At 39.9% G+C, this 25,316-nt stretch overlaps 1 protein-coding gene across 2 annotated transcripts in view; it reads left to right on the top strand.

Annotated features, from left to right (window-relative positions):
• The window catches only part of TBC1D23 (TBC1 domain family member 23), a 55,799-nt gene extending 36,352 nt beyond the window's left edge, over positions 1 to 19,447 (top strand). The window contains exons 11-19 of one of the 2 annotated variants that reach the window (XM_090055774.1): positions 959 to 1,129; positions 2,683 to 2,725; positions 3,505 to 3,614; positions 6,421 to 6,563; positions 8,406 to 8,450; positions 11,923 to 12,011; positions 14,871 to 15,006; positions 15,568 to 15,762; positions 17,676 to 19,447. In XM_090055774.1, coding sequence (XP_089911900.1) covers positions 959 to 1,129; positions 2,683 to 2,725; positions 3,505 to 3,614; positions 6,421 to 6,563; positions 8,406 to 8,450; positions 11,923 to 12,011; positions 14,871 to 15,006; positions 15,568 to 15,762; positions 17,676 to 17,757 — 1,014 coding nt within the window. In that variant the 3' untranslated portion in view covers positions 17,758 to 19,447. The remainder of the gene's footprint in view (positions 1 to 958; positions 1,130 to 2,682; positions 2,726 to 3,504; positions 3,615 to 6,420; positions 6,564 to 8,405; positions 8,451 to 11,922; positions 12,012 to 14,870; positions 15,007 to 15,567; positions 15,763 to 17,675) is intronic. The other variant, XM_090055782.1, reaches the window with a different exon arrangement.
• The last annotated feature ends 5,869 nt before the right edge of the window (positions 19,448 to 25,316 follow it).

Below are 25,316 nucleotides of genomic sequence, written 5' to 3'. Positions count from 1 at the left end.
AGATGTGTAGGAACCATGTGGTTTGTGGCAAAATGCATGAGTTGCACGTTAATCTGTTTTGTGGTACTGCTGATTTGCAGCACCAGGGCAAAATTTGCTACTTAAATTTCCTGGTAGCGACCCCTCCCCCCAAAAATCCTGCAGACCAGCTGGCTGAGGCACAGTGTACCTCGAGACAGGGGAACGGCCATCTCAGGGCTGCCTGCTTCTCTGTCTTGAAGCACATTGCGCCTCAGGCAGCTAGGGAGTGAAATGAGTGAAAAATTAGTGAAAACCTAAGAGCTATCATTTTCTGAGGGGTTCCTTGAGTCTAACAAGGGAAGATCCGAGCCTATTGGGAGGTGCCTTGAGTCCTCAAAATGTGGAGAACCACTGGTGTAGAGGCTACCACAGTTCTGCTTTTAAATGAACTTGGGTCCTTTGTGTCCTCTTAGATATCCCAGACCTGACAGTTTGTTTCAAGAGCTCAGGTATTTGGGACATTATACAGCTAGCCCATACATATGTGTCTAATCTCCTTAACCCCCCACACGTTTTGGTTCCTCTTAGTAGCATTCAAATATTAATGGGAAAGCTACTTAGAAATGTGAGGATGGAAGCCAGCCTCATTGGCTCATCTTTTTTTCAGTGCCTCTTTGCTTCACAAACTTAGAAAGCCCTCCCTTTGCCCAAGTTGCTGTTGCACTGTCCATAAAAATTGGATTAATAAAATACTCCCTTCATGGTGATTATTTTTTTCTTTGAGAAAAAACCAACCCCAAAACCAAAAAAAAACCCCTTAGTGTTCCTTAGTGGTATGATCTCTGCAGCAGACTGATTTTTTTGCCTTGAAAAATTCTGAACACGTTGCTAGTGTTTTAACAAATAAAAATGAAGACCTTTTTTTTTTACTCTGATAGTTTGTATCTTCAATAAATTGTATACAAACATAAATATATATATATATATTCTTTTGTAGATGCTCCAAAACCCTTCAGAATTTGCACAATCTGTAAAATCTTTGTTAGAAGCGCAGAAGCAGTCCATTGAATCTGGCTCCATAGCTGGTGGAGAGCACCTCTGTTTCATGGGAAGTGGCAGGGAAGAAGAGGACATGTATATGAACATGGTGCTGGCACACTTTTTACAGGTACAGCTAAGATACTGGAATTGTTTTAACAATTAATATATTATATTGTTTCTTCATCGAGTCTGTATAAAGTAATAGATACCCTTTACTGGGAACCTTTTACTGTTTTTAGAACTAGTCATGGTTTGAATATTTGTTGAAAGACAAAAGTGGTTGTTTGCTTCAAGTTGGATCTTACTGTCCCTCAAATTGACAGAAGGGCGGGACCTGGTGTGTAAAATGAACAAATTCAAGCTAACAAAGACTTTCTTGGGGAGCTGACTGCAAAATCTCAGTGGGGACATAACCTACAATGTAAGCAACAAAAAAATGCATATGATTTTTATGTGCTTCATGCTTTCGCTGCAGATTAGGAGAAACATGTTCCAAATAACAGACATTTCTCTGCAATTAGCATTTTTCCCCATGAATAGTCCCACTGGTTTACAGTGGGATTATTCATGTGATGAAAGATAAGAACAGGCATTTTTTTTACAAGATTCAAGCTGTAGACCTATGGTCTAAACTAGTCATTTTTTAAACATTAAGTTTACCTGTTTGGAAGCAGCACCAAATCTAACACTTGTTTGGAAGCAGTACCAAGCTAGGGGGAGTAGTAGATATGCTGAAGGGTAAGACTAGGATTCAGAGTGACCTAGACACATTTGGAGGATTGGGCCAAAAGGAATTTCATGAGGTTCAACAAGGACAAGTGCAATGTCCTGCACTTAGAACAGAACAATCCCATGCACCAGTTAACAGGCTGGGGGCTGACAAACTGGACAGCAGCTCTGCAGAAAAGGACCTGAGGCTTACAGTGGACAATAAGCTGAATAGGAAGCCATCTTATGCCCTTGCTGCCAAGAAGGCTAACAGCATACTGGGCTGCATTGGTAGGTGTGTTGTCAGCAGGTCAAGGGAAGTGATTATTCCCCTCTATTTAGCACTGGTGAGGCCACATCTGGAGTACTGTGTTCAGTTTTGAGCTCTCCACTACAGAAAGGATGTGGATAAATTGGAGAGAGTCCAGCAGAGGGTGCCTGGGGGACATGACTTATGAGGAAAGACTGAGGGAACTGGGTGTATTTGGTCTAGAGAAGAGGGGACTTAATAGCAACCTTCAACTACCTGAATGGGGGTTAGAAAGAGGATGGAGTTAGACAGTTCTCAGTGGTAGCGGATAACAGAACAAGGAGCAACACTTAAGTTGCAGCAAGGTAAGTTTAGGTTAGATATTAGGAAGAATTTTCTCACTAGGAAGGTAGTAAACCTCTGGAACAGGTTACCCAGAGAGGTGGAAGCTCCATCCTTGGGGGTTGTCAAAACCCAGCCAGACAGCCTTGGCTGGGATGATCTAGTTGGGGATGGTCCTGTTTCGAGCAGGGGGTTAGACTAGATGACTTCCTGAGGTCCCTTCCAACCCTCCCTTTCTATGATTCTAATAAAGGAACTGTTCTTCTGCTAAGTGTGCTACAGCCTAAAAGCTTGAGCACCTGTTCCTATCATTCATTTGACAAAGCCCATGAGCTTTTAAGTACAATTAAGTACAATGAACCTTTTTTTTCTTATTGCAGAAAAACAAAGAATATGTAAGCATTGCCAAAGGAGGATTTATGGGTAAGATTTTCATTTACTAATGTCTTATATTTACTTTTTACCTAACAAAGCTGGAAATTTGTCAAACTGAATTATCAAAACTACTCTTGGATCTTTGGTGAACATGGCTTATTGCCATGTTCACCAAAGATGAAGCAAAGGTTTTTGTGTTATTGAACACACAAATATTTCCATATTTATTTATTAGCTTTACCATTTTCATTGCGTATCTTGATTTCTGAATAGGGAAAATTAACAATGCATAGCTGTGATCTCATTCTTCCTCCTCTCTAGTGTTGATTCTATATATGCTAAAGCAGTTGCACTGTTTCCTAATACTTGTCACGTAATTCTTCACTAATGGGTTGCTTTAGAAGTTAAGTTCCTAATTCTGTACTTTAAAAAGTGTTATTAGACCCAAGTGGAAATCAGTAAGGCTCTGCATGAGTTTGGGCATCTATTCCTATAAGTTTTAAGATAGGGACCTCGGATTATTAAATTAGGGATTGTTTTGCTGTGTCCATAGGATCAACGATGGAGCATTTGCTTATTTCCTGTTGCTGCTATTTTCTCTGAAATTAAATGTTGTCTCTCTCAACAGCCTTACAATAAGTTTGTGTATTAGTGCTCTGTAATATTGAAAGGAAAAAAACAAAAACAATTGCAATGGCATTTAAACGTTATTTTTTCTTTTTCTAAACTTTCTGGAGCAAAAATTGACATTTGTCTTTGAAGTATGAGATGATCATCCCATTCACTTAGATGTGGCTTTCATCTTTCTTGAATGTCCTTTTCAACAGCACTCCAGCAGCATTTAGCAGATATTAATGTAGAAGGACCAGAAAATGGATATGGCCACTGGATTGCTAGTACCTCAGGCTCAAGAAGTAGCATAAACTCCTCTGTTGACGTAAGTATAAGTTGCACATTGAGGCAGTATTTTTTGTATACTTTATAGAGGCCTTTTCTAAGTTTATGTATGCAGTGTGGATGCTATTATTAGACCTCAGGCCTGTAGTTGGATCTGCTCCAAAATTCATATACTAGCAAGTACCTGTGCACACCTGAGAGTCATTGTGAAGCAGTTTTTTCTATTGAATAGACGGTAGATATGAAGGGTCTCAAATGGTCTAAATCTAGCTGCCTTCTATCTTGAATAATGTAGTGCTTTGCATCATAATCATTTGTATCGGGAGACAGCCTGAAGTCTCTTTTTTTCTTGCGAGAAAAAAAATTATTAAAGAAATCTCGTCCCATTGGTATCTGTTTAGTAAAGTATCTAGAATAAACTATTCTATTCTATGTTTTCACTTTGGGGTGTAAAATATTTAAGGTTATCACCTTAGTTGATAGGAAACCCTGACTGCTCCTGTCAAAATGTCACTACATTTCCCAAAAAAGTTCTATTATATTCTACTGCACAGCAAGTCAGTCATTAATCAAAATTGTCATAATCTTGAATTACGTCTGTTTAATATCTAAAGACAGGCCGACAAGGTTCTTTGGGTGAATCTGATATCTTTTATTCAAAAACCCGAAAGCTTGCTTAAAAATTGTTCTCCAACTATATAAGTTGGTCTAATAAAAAATATCAGATTCACCCAAAGAACCTTGTCTGCCTATGTCCTTAAATCAACACAGCTACAACCTATACCCCTATATCTAAAACCATTTACTTCAGAGAGGTGAGGTTGTACAGGTTTTAAGGGGGCCAAGAAAGCCAATGGCAACGTGGGTGGAATATGAGAATCATCAGCCCTCTTTCTACATGCATGTGAGGATCCACATGGGGTTCTGAACTAGCTGTTATGATTCAGGGAAGAGATTTTGGAGTCATTGTAAGTAGCTCTTAAAAAACATCAGCTCAGTGTTCAGTGGCAACCAAGAAAACGAATAAAATGTTGGGCAAAATTTAAGAAGGGAATTGAAAACAAAATGGAGAATTATAATCATGCCATTATACAAATCAGTGGTGCACCCACATCATGAATATTGTGTGCAGTTTTGGTTCCCACATCCCCAAAAGGATGTATAGGTTTCCCTCACTTTATGTGGGTTCTGTATGTGCGAATTTGCTCTTATGCTATGACTCTTTTTTTATACCAAAAATTTGTTATATGCAAGGTAAATTTACTCATGTGATCGGTATGGTGGAAACCCACAGTCAGCTGCTTTGTGCGGTGCATTGCATGAGTGATGTGCACCAAAATATAGTCTCCTATGTGGATCTGTGCTCCTCACTCATTGTCTGCGATGTGTTTCTGTAGTTGCCATCCCCATGGCTTCTAAGTGTCCCACTAGCTTATCTCCAACTGTCTGCTTTTGCCGAGAACCAAAATTACCTTGTAAAAGTGGTAGAAATGGGTCTGGGGGTCAGTACAGTTGAGGTCTTGGAATGTTTCCCTATTTGTTTCTTTGTAAAGTGGGTTCCCTTTATGCAAATTTGAGTTATGCCATTTTCTAGGAATGCATGTACTACATAAAGTGAAGGAAACCTGTAGTAGAATTAGAAAAGGTACAGAGAAAGACAACCAAAATGATCAGGGACCTGAAACAGTTGCCATACCAGCAGACTATAAAGGCTAGGACTCTTCAGTTTGGAAAGGAGAAGGCTGAGGTAGGATATCAAGGTCTGTAAAACTATGAAGGGTGTGGACCAAGTGAACAGGGAACTATTGTTCACCAAGTCCCAGAATACTAGAACTAGAGGTATCCACTGAAATTAGTAGGTGATAGGTTTAAAACTAACAAAATAAAGTACTTTTTTATGCAGTGTGCATGTAACTTGGGAAATTCATAGCCACAGGAGGTGGTAGAAGCAGATGGCACAGCCAAGTTCAGAAAGGGGCTAGATAAATTCATGGATGATGGATTTATTAATTGCCATGTTGCAGATGTTTCCTTTTGGCATCTCTAAACCAATTATGGTGGATGCCAAGGAGGGTATTGCCTATGGGCTAAATCACTCTAGAAGTATCCAGTTTAGTGTTCTCCCTCTATAGCAAACACTTCTGCTACTGTCAGAGAGAGGATACTGGGCTAAGTGAAATATTGATCTGACTCATGATGGGCATTTTTACACATGAAAGCACCCGATGCTGTGTTGCTTGCAGTTGCATATGCAGCGAAATGCATATCAGTGTGCAGAAAATGGCAGCAGTGCTCTTTTGAACTAAAATGCATAGAAGATGTGGTATTTCAAAAGTGCACCACTGCCATTTTCTCTGCGCTAACATGGATTTCACCAGTTATACAAGTGCAAGCAACGCAATGCCATGCACGGCAGCTTGCAAGCGGAGCAGACTTGATTAATTGAGCCTGCCTCTAGCGTGTTGGCTCTCCAGCTCATCCAGGAATGAAAGTGTATGTGTATAAATGTCCTATGGTACTATTTATGGTCATATGGAGGATGTGCTTGTGACATCTTTGAATTCTTTCTATACCTGGAATATTCTAAAAAGATACGAGATTTTAATTTTGTCATGTATTTAAGATGGAATGGTTGACACTTTCTTCTCTTTCTGTATTTTCAGATAAATGTTTCACTAATACTTTATGCTTAATTTTTATAACTAAATACTAATAAGCACTTATCTGTAAGTTATTGCAATTAATCAGACTCATTTTCTTGTAGCTTGTTTTCATTCCTAAGAAATTACTGGTAAACAGTTCAAATGTTGTTTTATAATTAATTCTCAGGGCAGTTACTTTTACAGGGTGATTCTCCTAATGGCTTAAGTGATGGGAAAGGTGTGAAGTCCTTGGTAAATAAAATGACTGTTGCTTTGAAGACTAAATCTGTGAATGTGAAAGAGAAAGTTATTAGTTTTATTGAAAATACATCAACTCCTGTGGATAGGTGAGTTGTTCATATGCAATTGTGATTTATCAGTGATGAATGACTTTTAATTTCAGGTAGATGTATGTTCTTTAAACACAAAGACTAGACTAAATAACTGGATACAGGAGGAGAAGCTACCTTACAATTTATCAGCTTAAGGGTTTTTTCATCCCTCTTGAAATTTCCTTCCCAAGTACTTTCAATAGATCAACTTTAGAATGTGTACCTACTATGCTGGCTCAGAGCTCCAAAGCCAATGTTTTTTAGTCTGTTCTTCTGGATGATAATCTAGAAGTTTTCAACAGCATCTTATAAATTTTATTAGTGGCATTTAGGATTGGGTTTTACTAACTCAGCAATTTTGAAGTCCATATGACGAGAATTAGGCCAGTGCTGGTAGCTCTTGACAATTCCAACCCCGGTTTACATTTCACCCAGTTTGTATGCATTTGGCTGGATGGGAGTAATTGAAATAAAGAAAAATTGAAAAGTGATTATCTTGAATTTGTGACTTGGATAGATAACTGAGAGCCCTGAACTCTTCAATTCTAAGGGCAGTCCTAAAACACCTCGTTAGGGATAGGTTAAACTCTATCCTAGTTTGTTTTTTTTTGTTAAATAAGGTATCTTCACAAGAGGAGTTTTGCATTAATTCATATATTTTAAAGCACTTCTAAAGTCGTTTGACTGAATGCTAAATATTTATTTTCAATAAACAGAAATTAAGTTGCTGTAATACTTTAGCTACAGAAGTGGCCTATTTTATAATTCTTCTTAAGATTAAAACTAATCATTGAAAGATTATGAAAAAATTCACTTGAGTATTTCAGAAAACACTTGTTAGTAAAATTCAGGTTAACTGCCATTGCTGAGCAATGATTCTCAGATTCTTGACAGCTTAATTTTAATTCATTTAGAACTATTGTTTACAGTGTTGCAAAAATGCTGCGGTTCGTTTCTCGGGAGGCGAAGAACTCTCAGACACACACTATTAGCAACACAAAAGGTATATTTGCAAATAGGGTCAGAGTGAAGACAAAAAACCACACTCTGCCTCTGAGGAAAACTCTCAGCTGGGTTTTATCCCTTCCCTCCTGGGCACATGTGCAGAAGCAGGAACTCTTACAACTCATTTCCGGTTCATACAAACATATATGAAATGACGTCACGTCATCCGTCGCATGTGCATTATAATTAACTACTTAAGTATGCGGGGCAGATAGGCATATATGCATTAGCTAATTACGCATGCTTAGAAAGCTCTCCAGGTTACCAAAAGTTCAAACCCCTCTCTTTCCCAAGGACGCAGCCAATTAAATCACAGCCTTTGTAGTTTACAAGAGTAGAGGCAGAGGAGTTTGAAGGTATGTGTGATTTAGTGTTACAAAGAGATAGTAAATTAGCGAGATGTCCTTGGTGGTGTTTCTGCTTATCAGGTACGAGATACAAACTGTGCAGTTCTAACAACACTCTATTCACTATACATTTTTAATAATATTTCTAACAACAGGGTAGTGTTGCTTAGTGTGTCTATTGGAATAACAGAGTCAACACTTGGGGGGAAAGTGTCTTGTAATGAAAATGTTCTTTAGTTTCTGCTGCACCAGGAGTTCAAATAAGGCTTCTATGCAAACCATACATATAGTAAACTTCTTTTAAAAGATTCTGTAAGCTTTCCAGTGCTTCCTGGCTGCTGCTTATGAAATGTTGTTGGATTTTATTTATAAAGCCTCTTCCCTCGATGAGGATAGCAAGAAGAAAACTGCTGATATAGGGTACTTGCGTGTCTTGCCTAAGGGTTTTTGGGGGGGTTTATTTTGTAATTATTTTGTTTTTGTCCTCTACCTCAATTTGCTATAGAATATCTTTCAATCTTCCCTGGCCAGACAGAGCAAGCCTGGAGCGGTAAGCCATTGAGTAAAGCAATCTGACTAAAACCACCTTTTGTCCTTTTTAGCATGACTTCACAATGTATGTAAGCATTGGTTACACTGACAAAATTGCTGAAATTCCATATATTGATTTTTATAAAGCTGTGTTGCTTTGTGTCAAGTTGTTAACCCTTTCAAGTGTTATTTTGAAGGTTAAGGGAAGAAAAGGGCTGTATTTGCAGAGCTTTCTAATTCTCTTGGTTTTTATATGGTAGTTTTCTGTTTTCTTCCTCTGTTGCTTTTTATGGGATCTATTTTATTTCTTTTTTTAACCTGTTAGTGTTATTTTGCATTTTATTAGTCGTTTGTAGAGAGAGAATATACTAGAAGCTCTTCTCTGACCCAAGTTTTGCGTATTGGCAGAAGAAACTTCAGCTTCAAAGGAACCCTGTTACAATCTGTCCAAAAAGCAGCTTTAGAACTGCTGGTGGTCTTAGACTATTCAAGGTCATTGAAATTTTTGTCAGTAAATCTAAAATTTGCTATAGTTTTAACCCATCAAGAGTGAAATATACGTTTTGAAGGAATGTGCTGGTCAAAAAGAGAGGTGATTGCAGTGAAAACAGTCAAGAAAGTAGGGATAGCTCTTGGGTACTCCTCCTTTCATTCTTGGAATTAACTGTATTGCTCATAAATCTGTTGTCCCCTTATACTTTTTTATATGAGAAATAAAGAACTGGAACTATAGAAAGTTTATTGCATTAAAGGAAGGTCACCCACAGTATTTCATAGAATCATAAAAAAAATCTGTTTTTTCAGTCGTGAATAATATTTTGGTGGTCTGTATTTTGGGGTTGTTGTCTTACAGCTAGGTCTGGGTTGCTTGAAAAGTATGGATGGAGATGATAGAAAAAATCATGAGTAAAAGTGGAAGGAAAAATCTGTTAAGGATTTTGATCTCCTTCTTTCTCTAGTAGCTATTCTTCCATTGTAAAAGGGTATTCATATCTAGCTGACACTTCTGGGCCTACTCATCATCAGTATTATGGAAGGGAGTTGATGTTGGTCATCAAAAGCATTGCTAAATGTAAAGGTCACTTTGTTTCGCTGACACACAATCAAAAAATCTGAAAAGTAAGGCTGGAAAGGACTTTGTCTAGCTCAACCTTTGTTCCAGGTAGAATCATGCCTGTATAAATCACTTCATTCAAACTTTTGTCTAACCTGCTATTAAGTTTCCAGGGATGGAGACTCCACAGCAGGGGTAAGCAACCCTTGGCACAGGTGCCAGAGTGTGGCACACGAAGACATTTTGTTTGGCATGAGCACCTCAAGGCAGATGGTGGAAAAGGGCCTGGGACTCTGCTGCCACATGGATTGGCCCCCTCGCAGCCCCAGCCCTGGCACACCAGCATCTTACAAGTTAAAGTTGTGGGTGTTTTTGCCAATCTGCCCCAAAACATTGCTGACTCCTGCTCCACAGCCTCTCCAAGTGAAGTGTCTAATGAAACTGACACTTGGTTATTTCAGGATTCATAAAGCTGTTTTTCATCACTTCTTAGGAAGCGGTAACAATCCAAGTAGAATTTCTGTTTGACAGCTTTTTTGTATTTAGTTTTCTGTGATGTAAAGCCCATCCTACCTCAATTTCTAACCAAGAACTGTTGCTTCATGAAGCTTACACTTTCCCTTTATTGTGATTTTTCTCCCCCTCCTCCTCTACCCCAATTCAAATTACCTATTTTCTCACATTGGTATTTTAGTACAAGTTTCCAGCTGCATATACTGCATTTGTCCTGGATTCTCAGACTAGGTTTTTCTAAAAATTCCTAATTTTAAAAAGTAATAAGAGAAGTTGCTCCATCAGTTGTGCCCACAGTATTCCTACCAACAAAAAGCCTGAAAATTTTTTTTGCTGTTTAGCATTTGAAAGGAATTAGATTAAAACAGCTCTCACTTAGCTCTAACCAAAATTCCCATTTTTAGTTTGATACATTGCAAATTTTTTTACAGTAGTCCTTTTTGCCTTGCCTAACCTTGCTCTTTAAATGCAAATATGACCATTTTAATCCCTGTCTATAAATTTCAAGTAGCACAGTAAATATATGATCTTACTGAACATCTCTTCTAACCAAAGCTGTTATTTATAGTGGGTTTTTTCTTCTTGTTTACTAAAATCAAAAATTAACCCTGTTCATATTCATCAAAGTGTAAATAAATAATAACACAGAAATGCTTGGATTGTCAGTGTCATTGATGCTTATTTTGTATTTGTTTTTTGTTAAGCATATATCTGGGGGGGGTCTGAATTAACAATTAATTCTTCTGTGTCGTCATCTTTAGTATTCTGTTAACTAGCTTTAGGTGATATAGTAACTCTTTACTCTTAAATGTATTTCCAGGATAGATAAACATCACTCCCACAACAGTGCGTATGCCAGTGTACATCAATATATTGGCTTAAAACAGGAGCAGAATATTATAAATATTTAACAATTATTTTTGTTTGTAAGATGTATTGAATTCCAAATGTTCAAAAGTCATGTAAGATTTGTGATCCTTAATTATCTTCCCTTTTTGAATGTTCACAATTGTACTGTCATGTCTTCAAGTTGCACTCTGCAGCCAGGAAGGCTAGAAGCATTTTTCATTCAAAAGCAGAAATTTTAATCTAGTTGCAGGATTTTATGAGCTAGAGTTCTAAGGAACAAAATATTCCAGTATTCAAAATTGGCAAGAATTGGCAATACCAAGTACTTTAGTTCTCGTGTTGGGGGACTCAGCATATATTTGGATGTGTTTGTTAGCATGATCTGTCGGAGCAGATTAAGTAATTTTGCAGTCGGTACTTGAGCAGAAGTCCGCAGACTAAAATGTACAGGATCAGGCTCGTACTGAGAAATTAACATACAGGAAGTGAAACTGTATACCTTAAGCTTTGATTCTTAGTATCAGTTTAAGAGGCATGAGATGATTTTCAGTGCATCTTTTGGAGAGAGAAAAAAATTCTGAGTGATCCTTTAGTCATTAGAGTGCGCTATCGCATGTACTTACTGGTATTCTTCCACCCCAATTTGACATCCTTCCCAAGGTGTGCAGGGCAATGTAGCATAATTCAGCAGAGAACTAAGGCTGTTCTGAAGGGTATTTTTCAAACTGCCTCTTTAATGTTCCAGGTTGTTAGCATATTTTTATAAGTTGAGAAAGTGATTAGAAGTTGCATTTAAGATGCAGGAATAACTGCTTTTCAATACTTTCCTTAAGCATTCAGCCTGGCAAATAACCGCATCACTGGCTTTATTAACTTTGATGGCTTGCTGGACCAGTCTTCGCTTTCTTGCACTAGACTTTATGAAGCTTTGGATTCCTTTCTGGTTGCACATATGTGTTTGCATTTTGCTGTTGCATACTGCTATAGGAAATGGACCAGCAGTCTTAAGGTTACTTTTCTCTTTTTTCTTTTTTCCTTGTTCCCTATGCCCCTGCACTTTTCCCCATGCCAACAGACATGTCAGCAGCAGTGACCGATTGGGGAAACCCTACCGTGGTGTAAAACCAGTATTCAGCATTGGAGATGAAGAAGAATATGATACTGGTATGGTATGAAATCCTCTTCTTACCTGGCATCACATTGTCCTCCTTTTCTGTTTTGTGGGATATTGTCTCTGTGTTCCAAAATGCTGCTGTGACTTACTAATTATAGTATAGGCAAGGAACTGAGAATAGGCCCCCATTTTGCTGAAAACTATACAATTGATATATTTTTCTGGATAAAAATGGCACTACAGTGGATATTTAATTATATGCTTTTTCTGATTAAGTGAAAGTAAAAATAAAATGTAATGTGGAAAATGATTTATGGGATATGTGTACTTTTCTCAGAGTTCTCCTATAGTGTTGCTGATGGTATGGACTGCCTGCTGTTTTAAGCTCTTGCCTTGTATGTGTTAACTTTCTAGAATTTACTTAGTCATATAAAGTGAGTATAAAATATATGGTCCTTGGCTATTAACACTAACGCTCTATTTTCTGAAACTTAACTTGGGGAGGAGTGCATTCCAGAAACTGTTGAATAAAATAATATGATGCTGTTCCTTGGCATGAGGGCTACAACAGTATTGTTGAATCTATACATCCAGTTTGTTTCTGCTTATAATACCAGACAGATATTGTTATGGTAGAGTATACCAAAAGCAGATACTGGCAATGAAAGTGAACTAGGAAAGTGCTATAGTACTTCTTGTGTCACTAGCAACAGAGCTGTGATTTTTTTTTTTTGGGTGGATATTTACAGATACTATAGCAATAATTTGAACATTTGAGCGCTGTAATCCTATAAATCTCTTGATGGACACAAGCTGTCCCACTCTCCACTAGTGTTGAGATAACCCAAACTAGCTTTGAACAACAGTAGAACTGGGATCATTCACATCTGAGTGGTTTGCAACAACAGATTAGCAAAATAAGGGCAAGCTGTTTGCTTTGGCTCTTTGCCTCAAAGGAATCCACACCTTCACTCAGTTGGAGCATGACAGCAGTACTTGTACAGCTGATCAGAGAAGTGATACCCTTTGAAATAAAATAAAAGCCATGGTAATCAGCTGGATTACTTCAGTGGTCCTATGCAGCTGTTAGCTGTGGCTACATGTACCCAAAACTAGTTTGAAAACTCTCATCTCTGTATGGGACCAGGGCCTCTGGCAGACATTATTACACTTAAGTGGTGATCAGATTAAGTGTGTCTTATATAGTAACCTATTTAAGGCCACATCTTCAGGCAGTTAGTGCCATGACAAAATGGGAAACCAGCCATAAAAATGCTTCACAAAGTATATCATTTTTGTGGCCGGCTTTGGTTCCCCCTGATGCAGACTGTATGGTAAGGCTTAGTTGACAGCTCCTGTGTCAGCAGGCTGACAGCTGTGTAGTAGAGCCCTGCATGGGGCTGCCCCTTGCCGTTTTCAGGGTGCTGAGTTGAGGGAAACTCATTATCTGGGCTGGGCTGGGCTGGGCTGCCAAAGCAGGTTGTTTGCTTTGCCCCATAGCTCCTAGGGAACTGGAACAAGTTTTTTGAGACATTCCCAGCCATGAAAACACCTGGATTGAGGAACCTCTCCTGGATCCCCACTGTACTAGGACCTTAACCATGTATGCAGCTGGGTTGCACATGAGACTTTTCTGACATCCTGATGCATGGGCTATGAGATTGGTCCTGGTGTGGTGCCAGGGCTTAGGTCTGGAACTGGTGATCCAGCTCATTGTGCCTTGAGATGGCACCTTGGGGCTGAGAAGATCAGCTGATTGTCAGTCCCAGCCCTAGGACTGTATCTGTTCCCATCAGGCTGTGGGCACCTGGCTTACAACTTACCAGTGCAGGGGGAGCCTGGGATCATGAACCTAGGCTTCCTGTGCACTGATAAATAGAAATGGTGCAACTGGGATATGATCCTTCATCCCAAAATCATGTGTCCTGCTACTGGCTGGGGAAAACCACGAGTGTGGCAGGGGGTAGTACCCTGACCAACATAATGCATAATTAGCTTCTCACTTTCGGTTCCAGTGGAAAGATCTCAGCAATATGCTGACGTTATGGAAATGGGAGACTCCTCCCTAGCTTGCTTCTGCAGCCATTTGGCTGAGGGCAAACAAAACTAGGGGGCATCCAAACCCTAAGCCTCCAGGCTTGGGCCTGCACGTAGGATGCCCACCAAAGGTTATGGAAGCATCTGAAGCCCCAAGCAGGGGTGGAGGATGTTTGCCGGTAGCAGGGCCACATATGGTTTTTGAATGACTCATGGATTTGGAATTGTTTTGGATGATTTGACTTGAGGCATGGAAAATTCTCCTTTAAGGAAGACAAAAAAAGAGTTGTGATGGCAGCAGTGCCAGCCCCAGCCCTGGGTCAGGAAAGTGAATGACAGTGGGAGTGGAAAGACAGAGGCAGAAGTGGTGGTGGTAGCATGGAGCAGAGGTGGTTGGGGGCAGGGGAGGCAGTGTTTGCTGCTCAGATTCCAGCCCCAAGCCCAGAGTCAGAGCTGCAGCTGCTGTTCTGCTGCCCTTGTACTTGAATCCAAGACGAGGGGCTCTTCCCCCATGGTGAGTGGGAGGAACCTCTTCTTGTATTCAAATAAATATGGCAGTTACCAGTCTAAGAGATGGATGTGCAACTTGACCTTGCTTTGCAGTAAATATTTTAAGTAGAACATCTAAAAATAGCTTTGAGAGAGAGCAGTGAAAGAATGGAGGTGAGAACTGAAGTACTGGATCTCAGCCATGTCTCTAGGATTCACTGCTTTTAGATAACTGGGTTCCTTAAACTTTTGATCTGTTTAGATATCCTCCATGTTCTGTACAGCTATAAAGCCTGTTTTTTTTAACCAACAATAATATTGTAACATTTAAAGACTTGATGGATGTTCTAAATAAAAGTGACTTTTTTTTCTGTTTCAAATAGATGAAATTGATAGCTCCTCAATGTCAGACGACGATCGAAAAGAGGTGGTTAACATCCAGACATGGATAAACAAGCCAGATGTAAAATATAATTTCCCATGTAATGAGGTGAAAGAAAATGGACACATGTTTCCCAGGTATTAAAGTATTGTTGTTAGGGCCTGAAAAGGTGGGTGGTACTATTTAAATTACTCCTTCATGTTTAGTGAACCATAGGGAGTTGCGCCAGTAAATAACTTTTCTCCCAGAAAATTCTAATAACTGTATTATTTGTTCTTTCACACTTTTTTACACTCTGCAAAAGTGTAGTACACAGAATGACATTAGCTGTTTTTTGCAAAGATATTCAGATAAATATTCTCACTAAGATTAGGCTTATTTGCAGCACCAGGGGGTCTCCAGGTAGTCATATGATTCTGCTCTTTCCTTATTGAAGGGCGTGTTGATGTATTGCTATTCTGAAATGAGGCACAGTTCAATTGACCTTCATAAACTGGTTATGAGCAGGAACTAGAGCATGATGTGTATTGCATCTTCCCTTCCCTGGCCAAAGAATGACTGTAGATCTATTGTATTGATATTTGAAAGCTGTGCGTGTTGGCTAGCACATAGTGTGGATTATCTTTACTATTACACTTTCTACAGGCTTGACCACCTACAAGTTCAATTTGTTTGATAAGCTTTTTCTCTTCCTTAAGTCATCTCTTAGTTACTGCAACACACATGTATTGTTTGAGGGAGATTCCATCGCGAAAAGGATTGGCTTACATACAGTCTCGTCAGGCACTAAATTCTGTAGTTAAAATCACATCCAAGAAGAAACACCCTGAACTAATCACCTTTAAATATGGAAACAGCAGTACTTCAGGCATAGAAATTTTGGCAGTTGAAAGGTAAGAACATTTCACATACATACTGCTCACAGAACAAATGGCCTGCCCCTGTGATATGTACAGTGCCATTAACTTCGTTTTACTATTCAGGGAAATCAGTCCTCAGTACACTTTGTTGGAAACACTTAGCATTTTTATAGAAAATGTATAGTGCTTAGTATATCAGTCTGAAAGACCACGTTGAAAAAAACGTTTCTTCTCTACCCCTGTGTTCCTATAAACATCTCTGAATATGTTTAACCAAGAGTTTTATCTCTTCAGTCAGCAGTTGTCAGCTTTTTAAGACTGCAAGAATACCCCAACTCAGGTCAGAGGTAGGTGGGTGCAAGGACCCATCTGCTCCCATTGCTTCTCCCTGCTGTGGCATAAGGACCCCAATGCTGAATGTCACCAAAGCCCCACGTCTGCAGGCTGGATCCAGTGGTTTGGGGCTCATAGGTTGCTGACCCCTTGTCTTAAGTGATTCTTGCAACCATTTTAGTGTTAAGAGTGGATGTGATAAACCCAGTATAAGAGGCTTGAAATCAGCTTTATTATGCTACAAAACCTTTAGTCTGATATCTGGAAATCTTAGGGCAGGAAGGGACCTCATATGATCATCTAGTCCAAACTAGATGCTTCTCAAAGTTGGATTTATGCAGAGAGCAAGAATAGAAGGGCGGGGATGGAAACGTCTTCAGATTAGGGATTGCATATATTGGTGAAGTAAACTCTAGAGAAAACTTGAACTCCAGTGACTAGGGGGTCTAATTAATTTGCGTTTTTGCGGAAGCTGTGAAAAACTGTTGTCCTCAGTCACCAGGAAATATTGCATTGGCCTCAATTTCCCATGAAATCAGCCTTAAAAAAACTCAAAAGTATATTAATATAATATGCTGTTTTAGAATGTCCCAGTGCTTACTGCAGTACAAAAACATGACAATCATTAGCCATAGATGGCATGATTAAGAATTACTCTCTGCCAGTGAGGTAGACTAAGTGAAGGTGCCAGTCAGTGAAGTGAAAATGTTTCTATTAATATTAGCATTAATTAGTATTCCAAAACCTTTTGTAGATGTCTTTTGTAAATGCTACATATAACTATGATGATTATAAGTTACAATTCATATTGACTATAAATTTTATGTTTAAATTTAGATTTAAATGTAATATTCAGATGTATAATAATATGATAAAGTATAATGGTAAATTCCGCAGGAAGTAAATTATATAAAGTAAATGATGATCTTCTCAGGTCCCTTCCGACCCTACTAAGTATGAAACTATATGGCATATGCCTCTCTGCCAGTCAGTGGCAAGGGGTGAGACTGCCAAGAAATACCCACAAAATTGGCTCTTTGTGCCATGACCAAGCTGTGAAAATTGCTTTGTCTCTCTGTGAGTTAAATAGACCCCCCTACCAATGAAAATACCTTCTTTTCTATTAGTAAATTGGTTGACTGATCTCCAGGGGCATTTAACCCAATCATTTTCATCAACAATAAATTAACACGAAGAAAACTTTCGCACTAATGCAGTGGTTCTTGATCTTGTTAGACTCTAGGCACCCCTTAGCAAATGCCAACTTAGTTTTTAGGCGGGGGTTTCTCTACCAAAAAGAGAGCAATTTTTTTGTTGTGATTTTTTTGAGTTCTTTGAAACAAAAAGGCAAAATGTTTTAAATATTTTAAGTTTTCATTTGAAATCTCTGAGACCTGAAGTCTTACTGAGATCATAAATGAACTTTACTTTTTCCACAATGGGTTTATATTTAACAAGAGGGTTTTTTGTTTGTTTTCCCCAAATCTAACCATGATTTAAGTTGGAGAAAAAGACAGACACGATTTTTTTGACTGGCATAGGAATCTTTATAGATGTATTAACGATGGCTCTCTCTCCTCCTTCCCTCATCCCCCAACTTTTTTTTTGTTTAGATATTTAATTCCAAACGCAGGTGATGCTACCAAAGCCATTAAACAACAGATCATGAAAGTTCTGGATGCTTTGGAGAGCTAATGAAATAGAAGACTTTGAAGATAATGGTTTAGAAAGAAGAAGCAACCATATGGACACAAAATGACTGCTTCCCACCCGAATACTTACTGAAGAGAATGGTTCCATTTGCTGCCAGGAGTGTCTGAGTAGCAGGCTTAAGATAGGGTAAATTATTATCAAATTTCTGAGCAGGGTTTTTAATTCTTTATTTTTGTTTAACATTTTCAGGGGGTTTTGCAGAAGTTGTTTATTATAAAGGTCAGTTTGTTTGGTTCTTTTAAGCCACTTTAATGTAGCTGACTTGTACCTTCAAGGATGCAGAATGCAGCTCAGTTTTGTAGAACCGCTATCAAGAAAATGTAGCTCTTTTAGGTACAAAAATAGTAGAAAATGGGAATGTTTTAAGTGACCTTGAAAAGTAGAAGTCAGAAATGACTTATGACTTAACATCTGTAAATTTTGTTTTTTCCTGCTGGGTAGTATCAAGGACTCATAACAATACTCAGGTTTTTAAATGGAAGACACAAAAGCTCAGTAACTCTACTTCCTCCTTTTTAAAATGAAAGGAACCCAGTTAAAGGAATCTTGGACTCCCAAGTGACTGCAAAATGAAAACCATTCTGTGAAACTTTTTAAATATCCTTTGAACTATCAGGTAAAATAATTTGAATGGGTAAATGATGAGAAGCAAAATACCAACCTGAAGTGTGGACAATATTAGTCATGACAGGGTTATGGCTTTGAAGTTATGCAAACTAACGGTTTCCAGGAGAAAAACACTATTCCTGTTTGTAGTAAAAGTAGGTGGGCACCTTGCTATTGGAATTCATGTTATGTGATAGCAGAAGAGTTGAAAATAAGCTGTCTGTCTCCCAGAAGAGTAAAATATGTGTTCTCTGAGCTTTTTTAAGAACCTTCAGTTCAGCATAGATGGATTTTGCACTAACTTGTAGGTGTGTTTGAAGCAAGACTAATGCACACAAATAAAGAGATCCAAGCAATGTATATATTTGATAATTGTATTTAATTGAATGTTGTCTTCATTCAGTGTTTTCAAGTCATTTGTTCTGTTTTTTTTCCTTTCAACCACATCCAAATACTTTAATGTCTGAGAAACCAACAACTATTCTACAAGAAATCTTCAGCTTTCATACTTAAAATAACTTTAGTTCTCCATATTACTAAACCCAGTCCTGGAAGGATGCCCTTATGGTCATGGGAAACTACCAAAACCTGTAGAATAATTATTAAGGGGATTAGCTGTGCTGTGTGGAATCTGCTGAGTATTTGCAGGTCATAAAATGTAAAAATTGATGTATCGTAAAAGAGATCAAATAAAACTGACCTTTATAATAAATAGCTATTCTACGTTATTTTTAGTAGGAATCAAGCTAAGGCACCTTAATTCTGGAACTAACTCCTTTTTACTATCTGAATAAACACCAATAGAACTTAAACTATTGAACATATTTGCATGAAACTGCACTTGGGCCCATGATCCTGTATTTATAGTTCTGCCCTGCAGCTGTTGTCTTACATTTTCCTCCTCCTATCCCCTTCCAAAAATCTCCTGAAGAGCCTCCTGACTCTGTGCCTACTTCAGCAATGAGATTTTTCATAATGTTAATGTAAAGATGTTTGTGTTACTGTTTATAAACCACAGTTGTAAATAAAGCAGTACAATTTGAACATAAATTGTTCTGACCAATGATACTTAATTTTATGCTGTGTGATTTCTGTGGGACTAATTTCACTTTTTTGAATGTAATTTTTATTAGGGGTGAAATTGATGCATAAAGTGAGAGACTTAAGCCACACTTCATGGGGAACTGCTGTCAGATTTTTCAAATTTTCTCATGTTCACTTCACTTTGAAATAACATTTTATATTTCAGTTGAAGTATAAGAATATAACGTGTTCCATTATGTCAGCAATATACTCATAAACATACAGTTCCCTCACCAATAAAGGGAGGAGACAAACATATATTTTAGTTACTTTGAAAGGAGAGGAGGGACCTGCTGCTCCAGAGTATACAGTAGCTATTCTACTCTTTCCTGTAACCATACAAATTAGCCAAATTGCTGCATTTTTTATCCTGAATGAATTAGGGTTGAAATTGAAGCCATTTTACAAGCAACCCCCGCTTAACGCTCTTAATTGATTCTGGAAAAACCGAGCATTAAGCAGAATCGCACTAAGTGAAACCCATTTCCCCATAAGAATGAACGTAAATAGAGATAACTGGTTAGTGCTGCAGCTTCTCACCACCGCTGCTGCTGCTGCCTCCTTTCTCCCTCCAGCCCTGTCTGCCAGCCACTCTGGCCCCATGTGTCAGCCCACACCCCGCACTCCTGCTGCCCCATCCTGGGCCCCCGCTGGCCTCACACCTACCTGCCTGCCTACTCACTGCCCCCGCTTCTCCCCACCCCCCTGTCTGCCAGCCTCTCGGGCACCGTGTGCCAGCCCAGGCTCCCTACTCCTGCTCCCTCGCCCTGGGCCCCTGCTGGTTCTGGCCTCATGGCACCGGTGCAGGCCCCGCACTTATGCCCACCCGCCCACTCACTGCCACTCACTGCTTCTTGCCACCACTGCTGCTTTGCTGAGCGCTATAACAAAACTGGCTCAACGCTAAGTAAAACCAGGTATGAATTTTAAATAAGCGCTCTAGTGAAATAGCACTAAGTGAGACAGTGTTAAGCGGGGGTTGTCTGTACTTGGATTTCTACAGTATCATGTAACTGTTGCATGGTAACAGGTAGTATTTTCTGGTGTTGATACAACTGTTGCATGTCTAATCACTAGTGATCCTGGAGATAAATTGAAACTTCTTTTTTCTGTTTTATTTCATTCTCTTTTGGTGATCATGCTGAAGTCATTGTAAAAAATCTCAGAACTTTACTCCTGTAATATATATTTTTTCTTATTGGGAGGATCTCCATTTTCTTTTATGAAGTCTGGATCAACAACTAGTGTTTATGGTTTCTTAGTTATTTCTCTCATACACTTGATTATTCTTGCAGGTATATTTTTCTTTAAGCCAGCCTCCAAGACAAAATTAATATTCAGGACCTTCTATTCCCATGGAAGCACCAAAAACACTAATAATTATATGTTGTCTTCAGTCCCACAGATTTTTATGCATGTGTTTTTAAGTCTTCATGCGTAACCCAATGGGCCTAACATCCATAAAATTAAATTATATCCACAAATTATTCCTAATACTGCATTATCTCCACAGATAAGCAAAGTAGAAACACACTCTTATTTTGTCATCTTAAGATTTAATAAAAGATTCATTACTGCTCTTTCAGTTATGCTTCTAATCTGGGTATGCCAGGAAGGCCAAAGCAGAACTGGAGTTGCAGCTAGCAAGGGATGTGAAGGGTAACAAGAAGGGTTTCTACAAGTATGGTGGTAGCAAGTGGAGGATCAGCAAAAGTGTGGGTCTTTTACTGAATGGGAGAGGCAACCTTGTGACAGAGGGTGCAGAAAAGGCTGAAGTGCTCAATGCCTTTTTTGCCTCGGTCAGCTCCCACAATACTACACTGAGTAGCAGGGTTTGGGGAGGAGGTGATCAGCCCTCAGTGGTGAAAGAACAGGTTAGGGAAGCTGGAAATCTACAAGCACCCTGAGGGTGCTGAGGGAGTTGGTTGATGGAATTGTGGAGCTATTGGCCATTGTCTTTGAAAACGCATGGCAATCAGGAGAGGTCCCAGATGATAGGAAAAGGGCAAGCATAGTGCCCATATTTAAAAAAGGGAAGAAGGCGCATCCAAGAAACTACAGATCAGTCAGCCTTGTCTCAGTCCCTGGAAAAATCATGGAGCAGATCCTCAATGACTCCATTTCTAAGCATTTGGAGGAAAAGAAGGCAATTAGGAACAGTCAGCATAGATTCATCAGGGGCAAGTCATGCCTAACCAACCTGATTGCCTTCAATGATGAGGTGACTGTGGATGCAGGGGGACTAGTGGTTGTGGTGTACCTTGATTTTAACAAGGCTTTTGATACGGTCTCCCACAATGTCCTCACAGGCAAGCTAAGGAAGTATGCTGGATGAATGGACTGTAAAGTGGATAGAAAACTGGCTGGAGCATTGGGCTCAGAGTAGTAATCAATGGCTCAATGACTAGTTGGCAGCTGGTATCAAGTGGAGTGCCCCAGGGGTCAATCCTGGGGCTGGTTTTGTTCAATGTCCCCGTCAATGACCTGAAAGATGGCATGGAGTGCACCCTCAGCAAGTTTGTAGATGACACCAGGCTTGGGAGAGTAGTACATATACTGGAGTGTGGGGCTAGGATTCAAAAGAACCTAGACAAAATGCAGGATTGGGCCAAAAGGAATCTCATGAGGTTCAACAAGAACAAGTGCGAAGTTCCGCACTTTGGACGGAACAATCCCACGCACTGATACAGACTGGGGGCTGACTGGCTGGGCAGCAGCTCTGCAGAAAAGAGGCCTGGGGGTTACAGTGGACAGTAAGCTGAATATGAGTCAACAGTGTGCCCTTGTTGCCAAGAAGGCTAACAGCATAGCAGGCTGCATTAGTAGGTGTGTTGCCAGTAGGCCAAGAGAAGTGATTATTCCCCTCTCTTCAGCACTGGTGAAGCCACATCTGGAGTACTGTGTTCAGGTTTGACAAAGGGTCTGGACAAATTGGGAGAGAGTCCAGTGGAGGATGACAAAAATGGTTTGGGCACTGGGGCACATGACTTATGAGGAGAGTTTGAGGGAACTGGGCTTATTTAGTAAGAGACTGAGAGGGGACTTAATAGCAGCCTTCAACTACCTGAAGTGAGGTTCAAAAAAAGATGGAGCTAGACTGTTCTCAGCAATGGCAGATGACAGAAAAAGGAGCATCCATCTCAAGTTGCAGCAGGGGAAGTTTAGGTTGGATATTAGGAAGAATGGTCTCACTAGGAGGGTAGTAAAACACTGGAACAGGATTACTCAGAGACGTGGTGGAAGATCCATCCCTGGAGACTTTCAAGACCCGGCTAACCAAGCTCTGCCTGGGATGATCTAGTTGGGGACAGTCCTGTTTGAACAGGGGGTTGGACTAGATGACCTCCTGAGGTCTCTTCCAACCCTAACTTTGTATTCTTCTATACGTCTTTCCAACTCTGCTCAACAGTGTTACATTTTTATATGAATAATATTTTCAAATGTTTCTTCAAAATTATTGAAATACTTGTATCTTTCCTATTTTAATATAGAAATATTATTTAAAAATCTGTAGACTTTTGACACCTACTGTGTAATGACTTGTGTTGTTGAGGGGGAAAAATAATGTTTGAAGTTCAGGCTTTCAGCCCTTCTGTGTTCAAGTTCTGTTTTCAAGCTCTTTTTTTTCCCGTTCAGGCATTATTATCTTATAAGTGGACCTTGCACTTGTGGGTTTCTTATGGCAGTCCTCCTAAGTAGGTGTGTGTACCATGCTATGTATTCCTACCCTTGCCATCTGAACTGCAACATCACCTTTTCAGACCATATTGACAAATATGCTGAATGACGGGATGGTTCTGTGGGCTAGATGTATATTGCTATATAAAAAATTGAACGTCTTTTTCCATCGATGTGACCTAAGCAAGATGTTTTGTACTTCTAGCTATGTGGGTTAAAGCATGTTGTATTTTTTTATCATGCAAGTGATAAACAGCAGAGTTGAGTAAAAAAAACAAACAACAACAACAAACACACCTGAAATGATCTTGAAACCTAGAAGACAAAATAAATTTTTGAAGTAACTTAAAATTAAAAATAAAAAGGTATGTGTCTTCTGTGTGTGTATAAGTCAGGAAATCCTGGATAGTAGGCAATGCAATTGTGGGGGATGCAGTTTTGGCCTCTGGCAAAGATCACATCTTTGTAGCATTTGTTTCTTATTTTATTTTAACATCTAACAGTGTTGTCTATAGAGAAACATTGGATGACAGAGATCTGCTTTCCCTTGACAATTTATTTTTTTAGCCTAAAAGATGATTCTTCCAATGAAAGACATGCTTTAAAAGCTGAAAACAATGCAGGAACAGGAGGGACCTGGCTAAAAGCATAGCACTTGGCTTTAGGGTTGGTTAAACTCATCTGCTTGGGAACCTGTGGAGCATGGGATCCTTTGAAAACAGGAGTCTGAAATTGAAAGTGCCCTGTTAAAAGATGCTGGGTTTTGGTAGTAGCCATGTTGGTCTAAGGACACAGGCAGGCAAGGTGCTTTGAGTACATGTGATATCTTTTATTAGATGAACTGAGTAGTTGGAAAAAAGTTCTTAGTGAGCTTTTAGGTACAATCACCCTTCTTCACGCATGGGGAGCCTCTGCAGTTCTGAACACCCCCCACCCCCAAGGAAAGAGAGGCAAGTTTTGTATTTCTTGTCCTGGCATGATCTGGCTCTATTTGCCAATGCCAGGACAAAAAATGCAAAACCTGCAAACATATCTCTCCCACCCCCACAATTACTACACCCCACAACAGAACCATCACCTTTCATGGATCCTCCACCTGCACCTCCAGAAATGTAGTATAGCTCATCCAGTGCACCAAATGCCCTGAGAGAAAATGTCGGTGAAACCAAACAACTGTGCACCAGAATGAGCACACACTGAAAATCTATCAAAGACAAGAATACCCAGCTACCTGTGGGGGCACATCTCGCAGCACAATCGCTCCCTCTCCGATCTCTCGGAGTCCTTAAAAGGAACTTACAAAACACCTTCTCCAGAGGAGCCTACGACCTGCGCTTCATAAATCTACTGAATACAAGAACTCATGGAATCAATATAGACAGTGGATTTATGACACATTACAACCTCCCTGACATCAGATTCACCAGGTACCTGCCTGACAGCCTCGTTTTTATCTTGTACTATCACTCCACAGCCTCCCTTCAGCCTTTTTTTCCCCTGCTCTTCCCCCTCTGCCTCACTTTTTGTCTAATTTTTCCTATTTACACATTCGCTGATATCCTGCCACACTTTTAGCATCTCTCTTTCCTTGGGGGTCTCCCACAAAGCAGACTTCCCAAAGCTTATCAAGAACTTTCTTTTCCAACTACTCTGTTTAGTAAAAGACATCACAACTAGTCCAAGAACCTGCCTGCCTGCCTGTTAAAAGATGGGTTGTGGTGATGTTTATGAATAACGTCCCTGGCACTTAAACCTGCTTTGACCCAAGGTATCCCTGTATTGCTTTGCTGAATATTAGTGACACCCCATTGTGTAAATTCATTTCACTCGTTCTTAACGGAATAACAGTAGAGTCTTTGTGCTGCTGCTGCTGCTGCTGCTGCTGCTGCTGCACGGGGCCGAGTCCACAGCCCGTCCCTGTGCCTCGGGCTTCCTACGTGAAATCCCCCCTGTTCAGCTTGGCGGGGAGACTAAAGGGCTCGGCCCGGGGGGCGAGGGTTGCGGCTGCCCTCCAGGCTGCGACTGTGTGCCCGGCTTGGCCCGGAGCCTACCCCGAGGGCCCCGCACAGTGCACGGGCCAGGGAGGCTGCCACCGCCTCAGGCACAAACTGCGGGCCGCCATGCGTGCCTGTCACCGCCCCGCCCAGCCAGACCTCATGTCTGCCTCTCCACTC

Source organism: Crocodylus siamensis, chromosome 1 (genome assembly GCF_052110815.1).
Source record: "Crocodylus siamensis isolate JL-2025a chromosome 1, ASM5211081v1, whole genome shotgun sequence".
Classification (NCBI taxonomy): Eukaryota; Metazoa; Chordata; order Crocodylia; family Crocodylidae; genus Crocodylus; species Crocodylus siamensis.
Note: the sequence above shows the minus strand (reverse complement) of the source record. Positions and strands in the feature narration are given on the sequence as shown.